This window comes from Lissotriton helveticus, chromosome 10, assembly GCF_964261635.1.
Source record: "Lissotriton helveticus chromosome 10, aLisHel1.1, whole genome shotgun sequence".
Lineage (NCBI taxonomy): Eukaryota > Metazoa > Chordata > Amphibia > Caudata > Salamandridae > Lissotriton > Lissotriton helveticus.
Window position 1 is genome coordinate 304,049,274 of NC_136071.1, and position 21,509 is coordinate 304,070,782.

Below are 21,509 nucleotides of genomic sequence, written 5' to 3' on the forward strand. Positions count from 1 at the left end.
CTGCACAAGCTGTTAAGCCTCGAGCAATACTTGTTTATGCTGGGAATTTTCTTGCTAGACAGGATGTTGTGGACAAAGCAAAGCCAGAGGCTAGACGCACATTTGAGGGGGTCACTTTCTGCCATGCCACGGTAGAGAGGCAACAGATCACATCTTTTCAGAGCTTAGGGCATGAGGCACATCTACTGTACCCAGCAAGGCTGAAGATTATTGTTAATGGGCACGTAAGAATTTTTCCAACAGAGATTAAGACTCAGCAGTATTTGACAGAATTAAGAGAACAGAAAGGAGGCTAACTTGTTGGCTACATGGTGAGGAGGTACATATGGGAGGAGGGCGAGGTGCAGCTGCTGCATTCATATGCTGTCACACATAGGTAATGTGTGACCTATTTGCCAGTAGGGGCGTGGGGGGACAGGTGGTAGTTTTAATGGGGGGCAGGGGAGGGAGTGCGGGCTGGGGTGCGGGGGGAATGGGGGTTAGCACAGTATGGCACAGAATTAGCTTGGTTCACGATGGGTGGAATAGAAACCACTCTGAGACAGTCACCTAGGTATATGAGATGCATCAATAAAGGAAGGAAGCAGTCTCCGTTGGAATCTAAAAAGAGGCTCAATAGTGTATTGGTTGTGTGGATGGGAAAAGTTTATGATGTATTCTAATGAGTATTAGAATTGTCCCTCTCAACGTGTGTGGCTTGAATAATTATATGAAAAGACAGCGAGTGGCGGCGGTCCTTAGGTTAATGCGACTGGATTTCCTATGTCTTCAGAAGACGCACCTAGAAGGTGCAAGAGCATATCTAATGGAGCAGCTAGGTTTTTCCTTATTAGCATATTCAAGACAGGGGAATAGAACTAGAGGGGTGGCTATCTTGGCCAAAAAAAACAGAATGTTAAACTTAGTAATAAAAAAGAGGATCAGTGGGGAAGATGGGTGTTATTAAAATGTGAATTAAATATCCAGGTATTCACTCTGGGTACAATATATGGCTCTGCTGAAGACGATCCACATGTATTTGAATTTTTAAATATAGAGTTAGCTTCTTGGCCCGAACCAATTATTCTTTGTGGGGATTTTAATATAAATGGGGTGGGGGGATTGGGCACTGAGCACGGACAGACATACGGAGGTCGGAAGAAAAAAGTAGCTTGGGCAATTTGTAATTTGGTACGGCATAATGCCCTTACTGATGTGTGGGCACTGTTGAACCCTACAGATGATGGAATTACTTTTTATTTGGCCCCACACAAAGAGTGTGTAAGACTTGATTATTTTTTTGTTTCTAACTCTTTGCTGTCTAAAAGTAAGACAGAGAAGTTTCCTCGCTTAATTTCTGATCATAATCCGATTGTTTTAACTCTTGAGGTGACAGGATTGAATAGTAGGACATCTATATGGACGTAAGAAAGGAAATTACTTCTGGATGAGGACTATGTTACATTTATGAACAACTGGATAAGTGGCGGCTGCAGATGCCCCCCTTGGATGCTGTGGCCGTGAGCACTCCAGCACTGGTCCACAGTCCTGGGTGAAGATGATGGTGAAACCTTGCACAGCAAGTGGCACCGTCCCATCTGCTTCTGAATGACCAGGTAACTATGCCACCATCTCAATGGACTCAACTCAGTTCTCCTATGATTTCAGAATGTGGATGTAACAATAGTTTTCAAAAATGTACACCTTACCTTGTCACAACATCAACAGAATAGTTACACTTTTTACTTTGTAAATAAACTTAGCTTCTACAAAAATGAATAAAGGAAAGGTTAACCACCTGTGATTAAATAGCTGAAATACTGCAGAACATTTTTTTTTCTTCTATTTTCCCTGAGGAGTAAGTGAGTGTAAGATGAGGGATTCAAATATACTGGTATAGCCTTAAACAGAAAAAAAACACTGTTTAACAAATTTTATTGTTATCTTTCTTTACAAAAAACAATGTATTGACATATTTTGGATATGTACTTACATTTGTATTTTAATATAAAAAATTACAGACATAATTACAGTTATAATCGTGTGGTAATTACTCAGATTTCATAATGGCATCTTTCATAACTATGTATACAAGTAAAGTGGACATGCCCAAATGTAAAAACAATAATCAACTCTCGAGGTGCAAAATCTGTGATGTCAAGAAAATAATGTATAAATCAAGGGATATAATCTATTTCTGAATAGCAAGTGATGTGATGTTAAACGGAATTGCAGCAGATTTCAATCAAAATAGTTATTTTTAATGGAGAAATTGATAAGTGAATCGCTTCTAGGCATGTCAATTGCCTGGATGCCTTCTTCGGACGTATTCGAAAAGAATGCAACATGAACTAAACGCTATGGACAACGGGGTGTTATTTCCCATTCACATCCGAGTTATCATTTCATCCTTTCTTTGTAGGTTTTCTGCATTCTGGCCTTTATTCAATGGTCCATTTCGCACAGGCAGGGCCTAAACAAACAATGGTGATATGTCAGAAAATCAAGAAGCAGCAGAAATACAAATGATATGAAACCACTATAAAGTATAGCTTAGAAATAGGAATGCCTGTAATAAGACGTTTTACCGCTTATATCAAGACAATCACTACATTATTAAACATGATGTGTTATATAAATAAATAGGTGTATGCTTCCAAGGATCATTTTGGGACTTTTTTAAGAAGCAATGAATGCAAATCTATGTTTTAACTATATACCATTTACCTACATTGACAAACAAAACGAGCTACAGGCAATGTTTGCTCCTCTGTTAACATGTCTATCAAAATAAATGATTCACCATTAAGGATATTACTGAACACACCCTAAAAATAGTGTTTTCCTTTACCCACATAACATTTTTTGTGCCAACTAACAGAAACTAATCAGACAAATCAACAGCAAGGTTCAATCAGTTTGTAGTTTAGCATGATGTTGCTTCTGATGGTCTAGCTTTGGGCTACTTTAGTGACCGTTGCAATAAATCACTATCTTTTGTTGTTTATCGCGTACAGTGTATGACATTTTATTTTTGATGTAATTGCACCTAACATATTTGCTTTTTATGGACCTGAATTAACGGTACTTTTTACCTTTAGGCAATAAGGAACTGCCAAACAGTTTATCAGCAACTGTGGTTTTCCCTGAGCTCAGATAACAGGTTGGATGGTGTAAAAGTTATATACTTTTCCCAGATTTACTAACATTATGCGTTGTGGTTTTGCCACAACGCCAAATTCTATTTGAGATTTACAAAGTAACGTAAGGGCCGATTTGTGTTGCCGTCAGTGGCTTTGCATTCGGCAGGCGTTACATGGGTGAAGCATGAGTGTTCCCATGCATCCACACATATATTTTGCCACAAACCCAGATTTACTAAAGGGAGCAAACCTGGGTTTGTGGCAAAATTGTAGCCCTACCCCAGAGAGGCGTAATGTTACTTCCTTTTTCCATGTATGCTACATTCTGCAGCACATAGATAAATATGCCTCCAAGTATTGTTCTTGTGTAGGAAGATAAACCTTCCTGCCTATTTGAATGCTAAATCTGCCATTAAGTAAGGCAGTTGTGACTGTTCCTCAGAAATCGTGCCCTGCTGTAGTTGATAACTTGTACAGTGATTACAATCATGATTCTTTTTTACTTTGGCTTAGGGAGAACTAGAAACTGCGCTCTCACTACTGATAGGCAACTGGCAAAAATAAACATTGTGAGTCTACGTGGATTTTTTTATTCTATCTGTAAGAGGGATCACTTTTAAAAGGTTGATATACATAATTGCTGACTTCTGGTGCCTGGATTGCTCCCAACAGTTAAACATTAAATACTTTCCTTCACATTTTCCTGGTGTCCTGGAAAGGTGTGAGGAGGTGTAAGTAGCCGCAAACCCAGGTACCTCCCAGGGCAAAAGACATAAGCAGCTTTGCTACCTTCATTTCTCTCAGTCCTCGATCAAGAGAAGAATATCATGGATGAGATACTTATGCAGGTAAAAGAACCGGCAATTGTTATGTTATGTTATGTTAGGGGCACTAGCATAGCGCACGACTCACCCGGGGGCATCTCGTCACTTACTTAGCAAAAAAAGAGGCAAACGAGTGGGAGGCAGTTGATGCAGAGAGGTTAAAACAGAAAGGCTTTTAGTTGTTTCCTAAAGACCAGATAGGAGGTGCATTTACGTACGGCCTCTGGTAGCTGGTTCCAGTACTTGAGGGCAATATGCGAAAAGGCTCTGCCTCCAGGGCGGGTGAGACAGATACGAGGGATCTTTAGTAAGGCTAATGAGTTGGACCTCAGATTGCGGCTCGAGACCTGTTTAAAGAGCTTCTTTTGTAAGTAACAGGAACTCTTTCCATTCATAGCATTAAATGTGAGGCAACAGATCTTGAAGAAGGACCTTTTTTACACTGGAAGCCAGTGAAGCTCTCTGAGCAGAGGAAGTGAGGGAGAACCGGGAGGATGATTTAATATCATCCTTGCCGCAGTGTTTGAATCACTTGTAGCTTAGCTAACAGTGTCTCGCCCATTTCCTCCAATAGCGCTTTTCCGTAGTCGAGACGACTCATGACCATCGCCTGAACCACAGTTCTGCGATGTTCCAGCGGCAAGTAAGGTAGTATCTTACACAGGAGATGGAGGCTATAATAGCAGGAGCCAATAGTTGTTGTGATGTGGTCCTTCATCGTAAGAGTTTCGTCTAATTTCAGTCCCAAGCTTTTTACTGAGGGGGTTGGGGTGGGAGCCACTCCCAGCCGAGAAGGCCATCAGTCAGCCATCCAGGTGTTAGATGCTTTACCCAGGAGCATAAGCTCAGTTTTTCTGGGGTTTTATTGAAGGCAACTTTCAGTCATCCACTTTGAGATGGCGAGCATCTCCGATGAAAAGTGTAGTTTCTCATCTGTGGAATTGGAACCAATAGGGAACATGAGCGGAGTCTCACCAGCGTATGATATTATTTCGAACCCATATGGCTCAATAATTTTGGCCAAAGGAGCCATATACATGATAAAAAAGCATGGGGCTAAGACACGAGCCCTGAGGCACACCTTTATCTAGCCAGAATTTTTGAGAGAGGTGAGGACCCAACATTATGATAGAAAATCAGCAAGCCATTTTAAGGCTAGATCCCGAATACCACAATCATATAATCTCTCCTCAAGCAGTCGATGGGAAATAGTATTGAATTGGTGGTTTCCTTCTGCTTAGGGAACATCTTTAGGTGAGAAGGGTGACATTTATGCCTGGTCCGCACACACAAAGAACTCTGTGCCTTTTTAGTTAGTAATTGGACATCATAGTGGCAAAGAGCCAGTGGATCCTTTGAAGTAAGAGTGTCAAACAGAGAGGCGGGCACCATACTTTCTGAAAGGGTTAACACAGCGCTTATCGAAGGGGTGGGCTTCACTTTGATCATCAAACAGTTAGAAGACGTACGCCTAGGTTAGGGATAGGAAGCAGGGCGAAAGATACTCGGCTATTTGTAAAACTGTGAAATGAGGCCTTGAGGGATTGATTCTGCCATAAATCACAGGAAATGTTGTGGGAGATAGGAGAGGATTGCAATGGAATTTTAACATCAAAATGTGCAGCTTCACCTGCATTTGAGCATATACAACAAAAGTTGCAGCACCGTTTTCGACATAAAATAGATCCTCACATTTTCGAGGCAGTGCAGAAACCTCAACTAGGTCCGCTATGCTCTTCGAACATGGAAATGGTGCCTACTTGAAGGCAATACCTCATAAATATAGCGCCTGACAGCCCAGGCACTCACCAATAACTAGGAGTGAGTAGTTAGATATATTCGCTGACTCATTAGGAGACGAAACGTTAGCACAACATGGTAAACGTGTAGTGATTGATGCTGAGGACATGGATACAATTCTCGATGGGGTTTGGGGCCTACCCAGGAGGGCAGGGGGGGAGGCAACGACCACAGACAAGTGATACTATGTGACAAAGGCCGCTTTATTGAAAGCAGGTGCATCCTAAATGAACAAACCTGGCCTGTGCCGAACAAAACTACACCTCACTAAATAAGAACTACCTAACCAATCCTCCACCCCCTCCCGTAAATGATTTTCCCCATTTCAACATAACACAACACCCACAACATATCCACAGCATCCCACCTGAAACATGCCTCGATACCAAATTGGACATTCCTTGACCTCAGCGATCCCCATCCCTTATCAAACAATCCCAGGCCTCCTACCCTTAACCCCCTTTTTACTCTAGGAAAAGCGCCACTCGAAAGCTACTTAATGACTTTCGACCCCCCCATAGGAATCCCCCCTTGGATACCTGTGCACCCCCAAACCCAAATCCAGGGCCTCCTTCATCTGAACGATATACAGCTCCATCCCGTAATGAGATAAGTGAACCCCGTCCTCCCTGAAGAAATAGACCGCCCGGTACTTCAGCTCCGGGTGCTCCATACACCCTATCCTTTCTCTCGTACAAAAGTCTTTCATGTCCCTGTTGATTTTTCTCCGTGCCCTATCTATAGCCCCTGGGTGCTCCGCCCTCCTCCAGACCCTCAAACCCTCCTGGGGATGAACTCCAACCAAATCACATGACACCCCGCCCACTGCTTTTTAATCTCCAGGAGGTCCCTTTTCATTTGTTTCACTAAGGCCAGTCCTTTGCTCACCACCAAGTAATTTTCCCCCACATGTACCAACACCACATCCGGACCCCCCCCCCCGCACCACATTGTTCAACACCGGCATCAATTCGTGCCAACGCATCCCCCCTTTGCCCCGCCAATGACATCTAAACAGTCTGTCGTGCACCTCCAGATTCAGGTTCTGATGCCTGTCCCACTCAGCCCTCTCCGCACTCTTAACAAATGAATGCCCCACAATGAATATCTGCATCATCGCAGCAGCGGGTCCCGCCACAGCACCTGCAAAGACACACATGTAAGAGGGTGGAAAAACTTTCCTGTTACAGCGTCCCGCCTACCCCCCGTAACCAAACATACGTCTTGTAACAATCCGACTTCCATCTCCCCAGACGTTTGATGTCCTCCGCCCCCCACCCCTGACGCGTCGCCTCCGTCGCTGCCCCTATTCTAAAGGAATGTGTCCTGAACGCCTTGGGGTCCTCACCCATGAACCGTAGGGCATGCCACAGAACCCACAACACCAGACCCGCCGTCACCCGTGCACCCGTCCCGTGACCAAAAACCTCCCCCCGACATCCTCCGCCCAGCCGCCAAACGCTCACCTCACGCCGCCGGGCACACCCTGTCCAGCCTCCCCGGCCCCATCACCACCCAGGTCCCCCCCCTTGCTGATCCATCTTGGAGTACCGCAAACGTACCGTGACCTCCCTCGCCCGCACCTCAACATCCTCCCAGAGCACCCCCCTTCCTCCTTTCAGACCCACCAATTCCGAAATTCGAAAAAAGCCCCTAAGAACATCCAGGACATGAGCGTAGCAAACAACACCGTCTCCCTCCCATCGCGACACACCGACGGCAACGCCCGCAGTAGGCCCCCCCAGCATCTCCTCCATAATGGGCCTTCTCTGACTGACCCGCTCACCTCTCTCTCGTGCCCACCCCTCCAACAGTCTTGCCCCCAACTCTCCCGCCGACGGAGGATGCCCCCCCCACATCTTCCCCATGAACGCCACCGCCGACAACTTCCCGGCAATTGTCACCCTCGACAAACCCTTATCCATCAAGGCCAAAATGAAACTCACCACCTGCTCCTCCCGCCGCCATCGGTCCCCCTGCCTTACCGCTCCAGACTGCTGAAATTCCTCCCAGGCCTGAACATACGCCTTCCAGGTGGACGCCGCCACTGATGTCCTCACCAATTGAACGACCTGCATCTCCCACCGACCACAGCTCCCCCGGCACCGGCGTCTTGGTCTCCTCCGCCTCCGTGGCTAGCCCATGGAACCTCTGCCACTGTGAACGAGACAAAGCATCTGCAATGTCATTGTCCACCGCCGCCACATGTCCTGCCTGAAACAATATGTCATGCTCAAGACACCGCAGAACAAACACCCTCAACAGCTTCAGCACCTGTGGGTCCCGCACGGACTGCCTGTTGACCACCTGCACCACCGACATGTTGTCCACCCGGAACAGAACCCGCTTATGGGCCAGTTCCCGGGCCCACACCGAAACCGCCACCACCAACGGGAACAATTCCAAAAAGGCTATGCTGCGGCCCCCCGCCTGCCACTGGGGTGGCCACTGTTCTGCGCACCAGCAGCCCGCCCAGTACAAACCGAAACCACCAACCCCAGCCGCATCGGAATACATATCCCAGAAAGGCCAGACCCATCCTCAAGTCCTCCTTTGTCCCCGCCGATATCCTCATGTGATGATGCGGCAATGCTAGGCCGGACAACGCCAAGCCCAACCACCGACAAAACATCCGCCCCGCGCGCACCACCCGACACGCAAAATTCAGGTGACCCAACAACACTTGCGCCTCCCGCACCGTCACCTTCCACCTGTCCAACATGTCGCTCACCAACGCCAGCATTGCCGCCCTCTTGTCATCCGGTATGCGTGCTTCTATGCCTAGAAATGACAGCACCATACTTCTCTGGCACCAGGGGAACCCCCAGATCACCCATTAAGTCCTGAAAATTGTGCAGCTGTCGCAGACAATCCGTCGACCTGGGTCGTCCCACTAAAAAGAAATCATCCAAATAGTGCGTCACCGTCTCAGAGCCTGTGCGCCAGGAAAAAGCCCACTGCAGGAAAGAGCTGAACCGTTCAAATAATGCACAGGAAATCGAGCACCCCATCGGCAGCGCCTTGTCCACAAATATGCTGCCGTCAAATTGGATTCCCAACAACTGGTAATCCTCGGGGTGCACCGGGAGCAACCTGAACGCCGATTTGATGACACATCTTCGCCATCAACGCCCCCGGTCCTACCGCCGCCACAATCTTCTGCGCCACGTCCACAGGCGAGTACGTGACCGACGCGAGATCCGCCGAAATGAAGTCATTCACCGACGCCCCCTCCGGCCACGACAAGTGCTGTATCAGCCGGAACGGCCCGGCTCTTTCTTGGGGACCACACCAATTGGGGAGATAATAAGATTCGGTATCGGCGGCTCCGCAAAAGGGCCGACCATCCGGCCCTCCCTTACCTCCTTGAACAGTTTCTCCCGCACCACACCTTTTTGCCCGTGCACTGACTTCAAATTTTCCACTCAGCGCGCAATCCGTGGTCCCTTGTACCCCAACCGGAAACCCTCAGCGAAGCGCCGTCGCAGCACGGCTGCATCATCCGCCCGCGGGTTTGCCGCCAGCAACGGCTCAAGCCTGTTCAGTCTAACCGGCGTATGAGCCTTTTCCCACAGCCCCTGTCCCCCCTGCCTCCCCCCGTCCCCCTGCTTGGTTGCCCGCCGCTGCGTGCCGCTGTCCCGCATTTGCATGCTGCTGTCCCGACGAGCCTCCAACTCCCCAACAGCGCACCACCGGGTGCCGTCGTCCGCACTTAGAGCACTCGTTCAGAAAGTGGCACACTTGCCGGCCACATGCCCGCTTGTTGAAATCCCAACAAGCTCCGACTGAGCTCTGCCCAGCGCTCTCCCCCTGCCCCACCTCTCCCCGGGTGGGGCGAGCCAAAAAGGGGGTCGGCAACAGAGGCAAACCGCTCGCCGTATATACCGTGCGACCGAACTTCGCCCCTCCCATCGTCTGCTGATACAAGTCGCAGTCTAGCTCTCCCCACTTCGCCTCCGGGTCTGCCGCCATTCGCGCTCAGAACTCCTCATCATAGTGTGACCAAGCGTAACCGCCATATGTCACCTGGACCACGTCCATATATTTGAACAATGCCACGGACCTGTCCGGATACTTTTCGCAGTATACGCTAGCGTATATAAGGAACGCCGCTGCTTAACTGTCAATCGTTAGTGGCACCTTAGGGCGCCTGGCCAACTCCTATTCCTCCTCGTTAGACCCCTCCTTGGCCGTTAGCTCCCTGTGCAGGAGCTTCAACAACTCCACATACACCCCCTTCCATATCTTCTCCTTCGTCGCCATGGAGAGATGTGCCCCCAGCGGCTTTGTCACCCCCATGTATGGGAGCTTACGCACCGGCACCTCGCAACTCTCCTTCCCCCCGGTGACTGTGCCCGCCGCCGCACTCCCCGCCATTGCGCTTCCCTTTCCACTCTCTCTGGCGGCCGCCAACTCCGCCTCCTCCAACGGTGTTGCCCCGTCCGTGCCTACCCCGGCATCCGTTACATAGCGCCCTTTCACCAACCGCACAGGGTCCTCCCCCCACGCCTCCGTCCCCACAGAGACCTGCGCACTGCGCTTCCTGCCCAAACCACTCCCCGCTCTGTCTCCCATCTTACCTGTCGTCAAGGTCGGCGTCCTCACCAGATCCCGCCGCCTAACCAGTGGAGCTGAGGGGGCCGCCACCCTGGGCGCGTCCAGCTGCGGTCGAACCTACAACACACTGTCAACATCATTACTACCCCCGTCCTTAATCTCCCCCTCCTCCTCTGAATCTCCCCCTCCTCACTCTCCGTGATCTCCACTCGACTCAACCCCGCCTTCTCCCTGCACACTCTCATCAACGCACCCAGATCTCCGCTCACTCTGTCCGCCAAACATGACCCGCGCTCAGAGTTCACCAGCTCGCCACGTGCACCCTGCCCCCCGTCAGCCGTTGCGACCCTCCGGGGGTGTGCGGACGGGGACCTCTCCCCCTGCCTCCTGCCGCGTTCTCCCGCCGGGTCCCACGTTGGAGAGCGACCGCCCGTACAAGGCAGAGCCGGCCCATCCTCTCGGTGGACCGGAGCCGCAAGCTGCTCACCCGAGCGCCTCTCCCACTGCTCCTGCCAAGGAAAGAACGTGGAGTCCAGTATGCTGGGGAAAAAGCGCCCCCCCCCTGGCCCCCAACTACTCCCCCTCCGCAGTCCCCTCCCCCAACCTGTCGAATGTCCTCCTCGCGTCGCCGGCCGGTCCTGCCACACCTCCCTGGGCCCTGCCATCCCCCACCTACCCCACTCCCCCCATGGCGCCTGCCGTGGATCCCCCACCGCCCCCATCCCGGACCCCCCCAACTCGGCCCACCACCCCATGACCCCCACCCCCACCCCGTCGCGCTCCAGCCACTCAAAGCCCCACCCCCTCCCCGCCCCTCCCCCAGGATACCTCCCACTCCCTCCCCCATCTTTTCATGCCTCCCCCCACGACCATTCCCCCACCCCCTCCTCTTCTCCCCTCGCTCCCCCACCAGTGACGGTGGCCTGCTGGGGCCCACCATGTCCCCGTCCTTGTCAGACGAAGACCCCCAGTCCAAAGCTGTGTCATCCCCCCTACCCCCCTCCCCCTCCTCCTCCAATTCCTCCATCAGCAAGGGTGAAACCCCACCCCCCTCCGCCCCCTTGCAACCCACTCCCCTCCCCTGCCCTCCCCACTGCCCCTTGTCCTACTAGGCCTGGCCCCTCTCCCTGCCTCTGTCGCACCACTTCATCCGCCGCCTCTCCCCCTTGTGGTACTACCGCCACAGCCTCCCCACCCGCTCCCCCTCCCTGCCCTCCAGCCCCCTCCACAAAGTCCATCGCCGCCTTCGCTTTCTTGGCCGACCGCGCCTTCGCCGCCATCTTTCCCCCCGCCCCCCTCCTGCTCCCGCCTCATCCCTGCCACTCCCGGCCCCGCCGCCCGCCCTCCGCAACGCTCCCGCCCCTCCCACCAGCCCCGCGAGCCCTCCGCGGCCGAGACCCCGGGGGCTCCAATGCCACAACAGCTGCCGTGGCGCCGTTGGCAGCGCGCCGCGGTGGCCTTACCTGAACTTTCGGGCGCAGGAGGTCCAGCCGCCCCGCATCGCCGAGCAGCCTCACCGCCTCCAGCACTCGGGGTCCTGCAATCTCGCCATACTGCGCATAAACAATCTGGTAAGCGACGAAACCGCGCCTGCCCAAGCCACAAAAACTCGCGACCAGGGTCCACCCTCCGGCTGCTGAGTCACTGCCACTAAAATGGTGGTCAGTGACCCAAGATGGCCGTTCTTAAACACCCCCAGCCCAACCAGCCCAAAGATAGCCCATGATGAGCCCAAACCTCCCGAGAACAGCCCAACCAGCCCAAAAGTCCCAGAACCCCCCTGGTCTCCTAATCTCCCCCCCTTCCCTCCAGGCCCCAAAGCCCCCGGTGGTCGGCCGCCCCCCCCAAAACCCCATTGGTCTTTTAAACTTTTTAATACTGGAGAGATGAATATGTTTGTTCTTAAGGCAATGGTACATTGCTCGTGATTAATATCATTACTTTACTTGGTGCAAACTGAGCGCGATCACTGGAATCAGTGTAGTATTTGGTATTTGTGTATGGGCAGAATGATGCTATTATATGAGCGGTCGAGAGAAGCTGAAAGTGGTTTATTGTGAGTAAAGAGATAAGAGTACTTGCATGCAGTCTGTAACTGAGAAGGAGCGGTAGCTTAACGTGGAAAGAATGGATGTGGAATGCTCAAGATGAGTACGAATCCCGACGGGGTATGTCTTTGATTTATTATTTTTATTTAAAGACCAATATATTTGTTACAAGGTGAAATCGATTTTAAATAGATACTGCGTTCATAGTCTATAACACACTGTTTTTGATGAGTAAAATCGCAGCGCATTAGGAGTAAATGTGTGGGCAGTTTCCCGGTTTTGTAGTCCCAGAATGATTTTGGCGCCACTGCAGGTGTAGAGCATTAAGTATTGCAAGGGTATTTAAGGGAAGAGTGGCGCAAGCCAATTAAGTGTTCGGGATCGGTGGCCACCAGCCTGTAGTTTGTAAAAGCAGGGTCATTGAAACTTGTAGCGTATCCCCGGGCGGGTTAAAGTCCACTTGGTCTAAGGATGCTGTACTTCGGGGAAGAACGTTCATTTGTTTTGAAGTAGCGGTTAACCTGATAGGCAATGGATAAGTAGATACTACTCTGTGCTTTCACAGTATATTGAACCAATTCTCATTAGTGATTGCTTTTAGATTATAGACCCAATCAAAGGGGAATTTTAATATTTTCAAGGCAGAGGGATTTAAACGGTAGAGGATTTATGAACCGAATTACCACATGACTTAAAGGATTGAAGGGGATGAGAGCGTTATATCTTCGCACAATAATCATGACCCACTACTTGTTGTAGCAAAAAAAGGTCACTTTATTAAGGCAGGTGAATTTCAAATCAAAATATAATTGTAAACAACTTGACATTATAAATCTGTACTTTGTATTTCAGAACCTCCCCCACGAAACCTTACCCCGATACAACTCAATCAACTCTTCTAGAAAAAATACCCCATGAAATGCAAAAATCCCCCAATTTTCTCTCCTCCCCCCCTGCTTCAGTCCTCTCCCCTCCCCCGTGTCCCTCGAGGGATCGATAAGACCCCTCCAGACTTTCCACACCCCAAAAAAAAAGCCTCCTAAGGGGAAAAAATGAGGGAAATTCAATAGTGCCTTAGAGTGACGAGACAGATATTTTTTGGTGTGTATATATAAGGGTGGGAGGGTTGGTCAACTAAAGAGCCAAACAAACCTTGAGCACTGCGGCAGTGCTTAATTTGTAAAAGAAAAGGTGCAAAGCTCAGCTCAGATGCCCGAGGATAGAGCAATTTAATGTTGATGCGCCAAATTCCAAGGCTGGTGGTCTTTAATCCACCTCATGTCTTTTTAATTCACTATAAGCCACTCCCTGCCCCTTTATCTCATTCTTGAAGGCCCCTGCTTTCTCCCTTTGTGAATGTTTTGCTGTCTTTCACTTCCACTGTCGTCTTTGTCTTCCTTAGTCTGTCAAAGCTCTGTGTTTTTTCCTGTCTTGTGTTCAGTAAATATCTTCTTGTGGTCAGTAAGTATCTGATAGGGAAAAAAAGCGAAGGTACCCACTAATAAGTGCTGGTAGCCCCCACTAGGAACTACCGGCTCAAATTAAATACTGCCCTTGCACCCTTGACCGTGATGCCACAGTACCTGTGGCACCAATGAAACACACATGATTTACACTTCTTATTCCTCAGTGAAGTAAAAGTGACGATAACTATCGTTGACAAGTGTTTTATCCCTTACATTGAGCAGGGAAAGGCCACCAGTGGACAGAGTATTGTAAAAGTGTCCAAGGAGTACCAGCTACAAGTGACTGCTAAGCGTTACATCTGGCCTTGTGTACTCTACGCAGTGGCCTAACAGGAATGCTTTCCTTCCCCAGCCACAGGTTCCAGTTAAGTAGCAAAAAGAGGCGTTGTAATTGTGATCAGTGGGGCCTCATACTCCTGGGACCTGGTGCCAATACACCTGCTGCACCATTGGAAGTTACTACCCTGACTCTTCTGCATTTTGTGCTCATTCTCATTGCCTCCTGTCCAGCTGCACCAGCATGCAGACCTTGAAAGGAATTGCTCTTCACTTAGTGTGAGGCGCTCAGTAATAGGAATGTGATTGCACTCTCCCGTGGCGGCCGATGAGATGCACTAACCAAGGGCTGCAGAGATTACATGCCGAAAACTTGGGAAAGAAATTGGGAAACACGCCTGAAATGATCCCTAAACCATCTGGTCAGCACCTGTCGATCAGTTGATGTTATAAAACTTTATTTTCAGGCTCAGGCTTCTACAATGCTTCCATTTGGCAGACCCAAAGGGTTCAGTGGAAACAAAGAGTCCACTACTTCCAGGCCAAGTGTGTTGGGAGCGAGAGCTCCAATCCATCAACGTTCAAACAGTTAGGAATGGGATAGGTAAGCAGGAAGTGGGTGCAAGTGACATTCTTGAGCAGCATGTCAAAAGATTTGGCCCGATCATGAGCATGCCAAATTCAGAACTACAGACGGTTCCAACTGATCTCAGTTCAGTGCGAGCTGACGCACCTTCAATCTAAGCCTCCGCAACGTCGCTGAAAGCCAGTCCCAACTCTCTCAGCCTGACTCAAATCACGAGCCCGCCCGCAGCCATGTTCATCTAATGGAAACAAACCACATGGACCTTCGAGACAGGCATGTGTGCTTCGCTGACATCACCAATGTGGTGATGATGATGATAATGATGATAATGAACACTCAACATATCTGGACCAGGGTGGGTGAGCCAGTGAAGACCCATAAGGCAGACACCAAAGGACAGGCACATCTATCCTCAATCCTTAATTACCAGGCCTACCGCTAAGTAGAGAAGCATCACATAGACTGTGAAATAATTGCTGGTGCTGAACAAGACTTATGACAAATTATTTTTCATTAATTCTCGTAACTTTGCACTGATCGTAGAAAAGTCTTGTTTGTATCTAGACCAGTAACTGCCCATTCCAAGATATGATCATTACACACAAATGTCTTGTGGGGGATTTGCAGTGGATAACGCTTGCACTTTGTCTTGATCTAGATTCATGCTCCCATCAGTAAAAACATGGACAACAACAATTCAAGCTTTTCTTGTGAAATTCACCTTTGTTAGCTTTCAAAGTTAAACCTGCATCGTTCAGCAACCGACATACTTGCATGAGAACTTTGTCATGCTGTTTCTGTATGGCTCTGAAAGCAAATATGTGATCAGAGTAGGTAAATGCATTTACAACAGGCTGTATGACACGTCAAATGACCTCTTGGAAAAGTTTGGCAGCAGAGGATACACCAAAACTCAATTGAATATAGCGAAACGGACGAGTATGTGTAGAAAAGGTTGAAATGTACTTCGATTTTTATCCAAGTACAATTGGCGATATCTTTTATTTAAGTCTAGTCGAGACAAGACCTTAACACCATTCAAATGAGTTATCATATTAGCAATGTGCGGACCGGGATGCCTCTCTCACTCAATTGTCTTTTTGTCTTGATGCATGTCAACTCATATGTGTAAAGCTCCTTCACTGTCTCTATTATGCACAACTACAATGGTAGAAACCAATGGAGGTGGACCCGTGAACTGTTCAATGATGCCATGTTTAAGCAAAAGATTAAGTTCCTTTTCAACAGCTTCGCCCAAGTGAAAAACAATTTGTCTGTGTCTTTGAGCAACAGGATAACCATCTTCAGTTATATGTAACCTTACTTTCATTGTTTTGAGTTGCCCTAACTCATGAAATAATGAAGGAAATTGACCTACAATTTAATGATGGGCATTCATATTGTTGCTCACTGATATCAGTCTCATATCAGCAGCAGTGTTGAAGCTCAAGAAACAGACCATTGAAGCTGTTCCTTGAAGTACATAAATCAGGTGCTTGTACCACAGTTTTCTTATGTTTCATTGTGGCTACAAAGGAACCTTGACTCTTTAAGGGCTTCGAAGCAGCCCATATGATTATTTTCGTTTTTGACTTTGTAAGTTGTGGTAATTGAGACATTTCTTTATACGTCTCCTCAGGCATGATGTTTATTGGCACACCACAGTCAATTATGAATGGTATCCATCACTCATGTATTTTTAGAGTGATCTTCGAACAATGTTTGAATGATTTTGGTGCATGCCTTTTTTAAGTAAATATCGACTCACACAATTGTCATTGTCACTTTGACTGGATTTGCCTCAGTTGATGTGAACACTTGGCTTGAGGGAGCATGTCCAACATTGCTGAGGTAGCGCTCCATCGGCCCTTTTGTCTTCACTCTGTGGCGCACTTATTTTCCCCTTTGCTTTTCAAGTGGTCACTAAATGGCTTGCTTTACCACAGCCAATGCATATCTGTTTAACCACTTGGATGCTCAGCATATTCCCCTCCTGTGCTGAGAATTTGTAAATCCCATTATTCATGGCGAGCTGGGCTTGTCATGAGCGTGCGAGGAGGCTACTTCATGACGAGCCCAGCTCGTCATGAGTGTGGAAGGGGTTAATGGCAGGACATTTACCTTCATGTAGGAATGACAGTCCACATCTGTAACAAGTTTTCTTTTTCTGTGGAGACATCGATTTGTGTCCATCGGCCTTGTACTTTGGCTTACTTTATATGCTCATGACTTATGCACATTGGGCTCCTCTGGCCTGCATGTCAGTTGCTTGATAACCAGCAGGCTCTACAGCATAAGCAGCCTTGAAGACTTGTTCCAAGTTATGAGTTTCCTTCAGCATTCATCATTGAAAGGAATCTGACGTACATTCATCGATTACTTTGAGGCTGGCAGCTTCTTCATCATTAAAGTCATTGAATTTACAGTGTTTCACCTGAACATTCAGTCTCTCAACAAACTCTCGTCCTCTAGCATTCCTGACTGAGTATGTAACTTTCATAATCCACGTTTGCACTGGATTAAACTTGACATTTAAGGCTGTTATGATTTGATTGCATGTCACTTCACCGTCTTGTGGTATCTTTCTTTTTGGCTTCTTTCACTCCTTCACCAACAATGTTCCTCATATGTTACATAATCCTTTTTATAATCTTTTTCATCTATTGCATCTATGAAATCTTCAAAAGTCTCTATCCATGCCGTTCATCTATTGCCACTAGTGGTTTTTTTTGGCAGTATCAAATGCAGTTGGTGGTTTTAAGAATGCAGCAGAATTGTTGGACATTAGTGGTCTCTAAGGTGCTTCTTGTGGAACTCAATCAGGCAAATAATAATAATAATAATAATAATAAAAACATTTCTAAAGCGCCTGGCTGCACAAACTGTGTGTCCCCGCGCTAACTGCTAACTGAAACTGTCCGAGGCCGAGAAGGGGAGGAGAAAGGGAAATTTATTGAGGGAAGAGGTGTGTTTTTAGTCTGGCTCTAAAGAGCGTTTCCGAGGGTTCCATTCGCAAATGAACTGGTAGTGCATTCCAGTGCTTAGCTCCAAGGTAACGAAAGGATCTTCCTCCCATTCTGGCTCTGCGTATACGGGGCAGTTTGAATTGTGTTAATCCAGAAGATCTCAGGTTTCTAAGCGGACGATGAATTGACATCAGGTTTCTCAGATAGCTGGGACCTTTATTGTGGGCGATTTTATGGGCAAAGCAGAGGCTTTTGAACCTGATTCGTTCCCTAACCGGGAGCCAGTGCAGTTTGGAAAGGGCTGCTTTGGAGGATGTTCTTCTGGGAAGGCCTAAAACCATGCGGGCGGCAGCATTCTGTATACATTGAAGCTGATGTAACTGTTTTTGGTTAAGGCCAAGTAGGAGAACATTTCCATAGTCTAAATGGGGAGTAATGAGCGCGTGTACTATGGTTTTTCTGGCCTCCGTGGGGATAAGGTCAATGATCTTACGTAATGTTTTTAGGGTTCCGAAGCATTTGCCCGTGATTTTATTGACTTGAGATTTTCCTGACAAATCTGCGTCAATCATAACCCCTAAGTTTCTCACCTTTTCCACAGGATGAGGGGGATCGCCCAGAACCGTAGGCCACCATGCCTGGGACCATATGGAAGCATTGTTCCCTATCAGCAACACCTCTGTTTTATCACCGTTCAAGCGGAGGCAATTATTGTCCATCCAGGTGGCTACGGCTCTCATGCAGTCTGAGAAATTAGAGGCATATTTCTCACTGTCTGGGGTGAGCTTGAACATGAGCTGGGTGTCGTCAGCGTAGCTGACCGTGCCCACCCCGAAACTCTCTATGACGCGTGCCAGGGGCTCCATATAGATATTGAATAAGGTAGGGCTTAAACTTGAGCCCTGAGGAACCCCATAGCTCACGTCGCGAGAGGATGATTTAAAGGGTGGACAGTGCAGCTGGAATGTTCTCTTAGAAAGAAAGGATTTGAACCATGCCAGAGCGTGGTCTTTCACTCCAATGTCTGAGAGTCGGGACAGCAGCGTGGCATGAAGCACAGTATCGAAAGCTGCGCTAAGATCTAACATGACCAACGCTGCTGTTTCTCCCTCGTCTGCCATCTTGCGGATACATTCTGTTGAATACAGTACCGCTGATTCCGTAGAGAATCCAGGTCTGAAACCCGATTGAGTGGGGTGAAGTATATTTTCCTTTTCAAGAAAAGCCATGAGTTGGGAATTAACTATTTTTTCTATGATCTTGGCACATGTTGGTAGGAGGGAGATGGGTCTTAGGTTCTGAAATTGAGTGATGGGGACGTTTTTTTTTTTTTTAAGAGGGATAACTTGCGCTATTTTCCAATCCTCTGGAACATGGCATTCTTGGAAAGAAAGAGTTATCATATTTCTTATGTGGTCTATAAGAAGACTTTCCAAGATGTCTTTACTTTTATCCAGAGGACATACATCAGTGGGGGAACCAGAATGTATGCTGTTAATGATGGTAATCAAGTCTTTATTTCCAGGGGTAGTGAATTGCGTAAGGGTAGGGTTATGAATAGGTGGGGTCCTGGTCCTAACCTCATTTACGGATATAGAGGATTTGGGAAAAGTGGCGTGGATTTTCTCGACTTTATCAATGAAAAAGTCGGCTATTTGTTCGCAAATGTCGTTTGAGTATATGTCCTGCGTATCTAAACACGAGGTGTCTGTCATCTCTTTATAGATACGGAATAGTTCCTTAGAGGGATTGGTTGCCTCTTCTATTCTGATTTTGTAAAATGCGCTTTTTTCCTCTCTTACCATTTTCTGATATGCTTTAAGTTCCGACTTGTAAATTTCCTTAAGCTCAGGAGAATAGTTCTTTCTCCATCTGCGTTCTGTTGTTTTGCAATGGGATTTTGCTATTTTTAATTTTTCTGTGAACCACGGTTCTGATTTGGATCTTCTCACAGGGGGTTTCGAGGTCCACGGGGCAATGTTGTCTAATGCTTTTTCTAGCCATCGTTCATAGTTGTTCCATGTGTCTTGTAAGGACTGACCGATCTGAGGGGTGTGTTTCATTAATTCGGTGATCAGAAGATCAGGAGTGTACTTTTTCCAGTTACGGCGTTTAGCCGACAAAGGTATATTGGGAGCATTCTTAGTACTGATAGTGGGGATAGAAAAAATATTGATGTAATGGTCAGACCATATAATAGGGACCGGGGGGAGCATCTCAATCCCTTCCCAAGTAGCAAATATCGGGTCAAGAAGGTGCCCGTGCTGATGCGTTGGATTAGCAGATAGTAGTTTTATTCCCAGTGCGTGTAGTGCTGACCTGAGTATTTGTGCTTCTTTAGCGTTATGGTCTTCAAGGTGAAGATTTAGATCACCTAAAATCATAAAGTTGTTGTGTCTGATGGCAAGCTGAGTGGCTGTTTCTAAGAGTTGGTTACAGAAGAGTGTAGCAGTGCCAGGGGGGCGATATATGAGAAGGCCAGTAATGGTGGTATGTGGAGATAGTTTGATGGAGAATGTACCACATTCACTATTAGTGATGTTCTTATTAGTGAGAGTACATTCAAGTTCCTTTTTGAAGATCAGAGCAAGTCCTCCACCACGTTGTATAGGTCTATCGATTCTTAGGAGACTGTAGTCCAGGGGCACCGTCTCCAAGATATCGGGGGAGGAGGATTCCTCTAACCAAGTTTCCGTCAGGAACACAATATCGAAATCACGGCTTTGAAGCAAATCGTGGATTTCAGTCTTATGTTTTATCATAGACCTACAGTTGAGTAGCATCATTTTTAATTTGGTCTTGGAGGCAGCTGGGTTCTGAAGAGTAGGGAGCGAGTGGTTACATATACTACAATGTGACGGTATCATCGTATTGGGGTCAATGGTATGCAAACATGTTTTATTAGAGGTCTTACTTATTTCTAATAACGTTGCTCTGGCATATTGAGTTCTAAGCTTCTCTATCACTTCATAACGTTCTGACTTTAGGGTCAGCCTTAATGACTTGTGGAGCTTGGATTTCGCCTTGACTCTCCATCGGAACTCTTTATTTGATGGTGCTCTAGGAAGTTCTTCTGAGCCCCTACCTGGCAACTTTGGTGGTGGGCCGCTACATTCGGGTACTACTCCACTAGCACAACCTCACTCCTCTTTCTGGGTCCACCCTGTATCACATTGTGGCACAATGCTTCACAAATGGTTTAGGTAAGTAGATAAACCTTGTATACTAGTAGTCCATGAAAGCAGGTAAAGTTATGATATTAAGGCAGATTTGTGCTTAAATGTTTCTTTGCAAACACCTGGTTAAACTTTCATAGCACATACATTTCAGTTTAATCTGTACTGAAATATTGCTGTGTGCTGCTTTCGTAACCTGCTTGCATCCGCCTTTAGCATTCTTACTCCGTATGGCAGATGGCATTAATTTATGTAAAGGCGCAGTATATTTTATTTGCAGCTGCTTCATTCAATTCCTGGCCAAGATACATAGACCTTCAATGTTGCTTTCTTTATCTTTAAGCGTTTTACACAGGCTGGTGTTGTTCTGAGACTCCACCAGTGCCAGAGGTGATTCTACACTTTAACTATGGCACACATGGCATGCACAAGCAGTTTTCTGTACCACAGTAAACTCTCTGTGGTACAACTTTCAATGTACAGGCTTTGCATCTCCTATCTCGCTGCCATTTATAGCATCCTGCCAATTCAATAACTCGCCAATAACCACGTCACCCACGGAGAGTAATTTTACACATAGTTATTCTGCTGCGTGTAAGTCAGAACTCAACATTCTAATCCTGAATTCAACTTCTCTCTCCAACGGTTACGTCACTGGCCTATCGTATACAGTGGGAACCAAAAGAGT

General features: G+C 47.6%; 1 protein-coding gene across 1 annotated transcript in view; it reads right to left on the reverse strand.

Moving 5' to 3' along the window:
* Positions 1 to 1,930: 1,930 nt before the first annotated feature.
* Positions 1,931 to 21,509, reverse strand: part of LOC144785174 (uncharacterized) — a 159,008-nt gene continuing 139,429 nt past the window's right edge. The window contains exon 3 of the mRNA XM_078664235.1: positions 1,931 to 2,452. Within this exon, the coding sequence (XP_078520361.1) occupies positions 2,421 to 2,452 (32 nt within the window). The 3' untranslated portion in view covers positions 1,931 to 2,420. The remainder of the gene's footprint in view (positions 2,453 to 21,509) is intronic.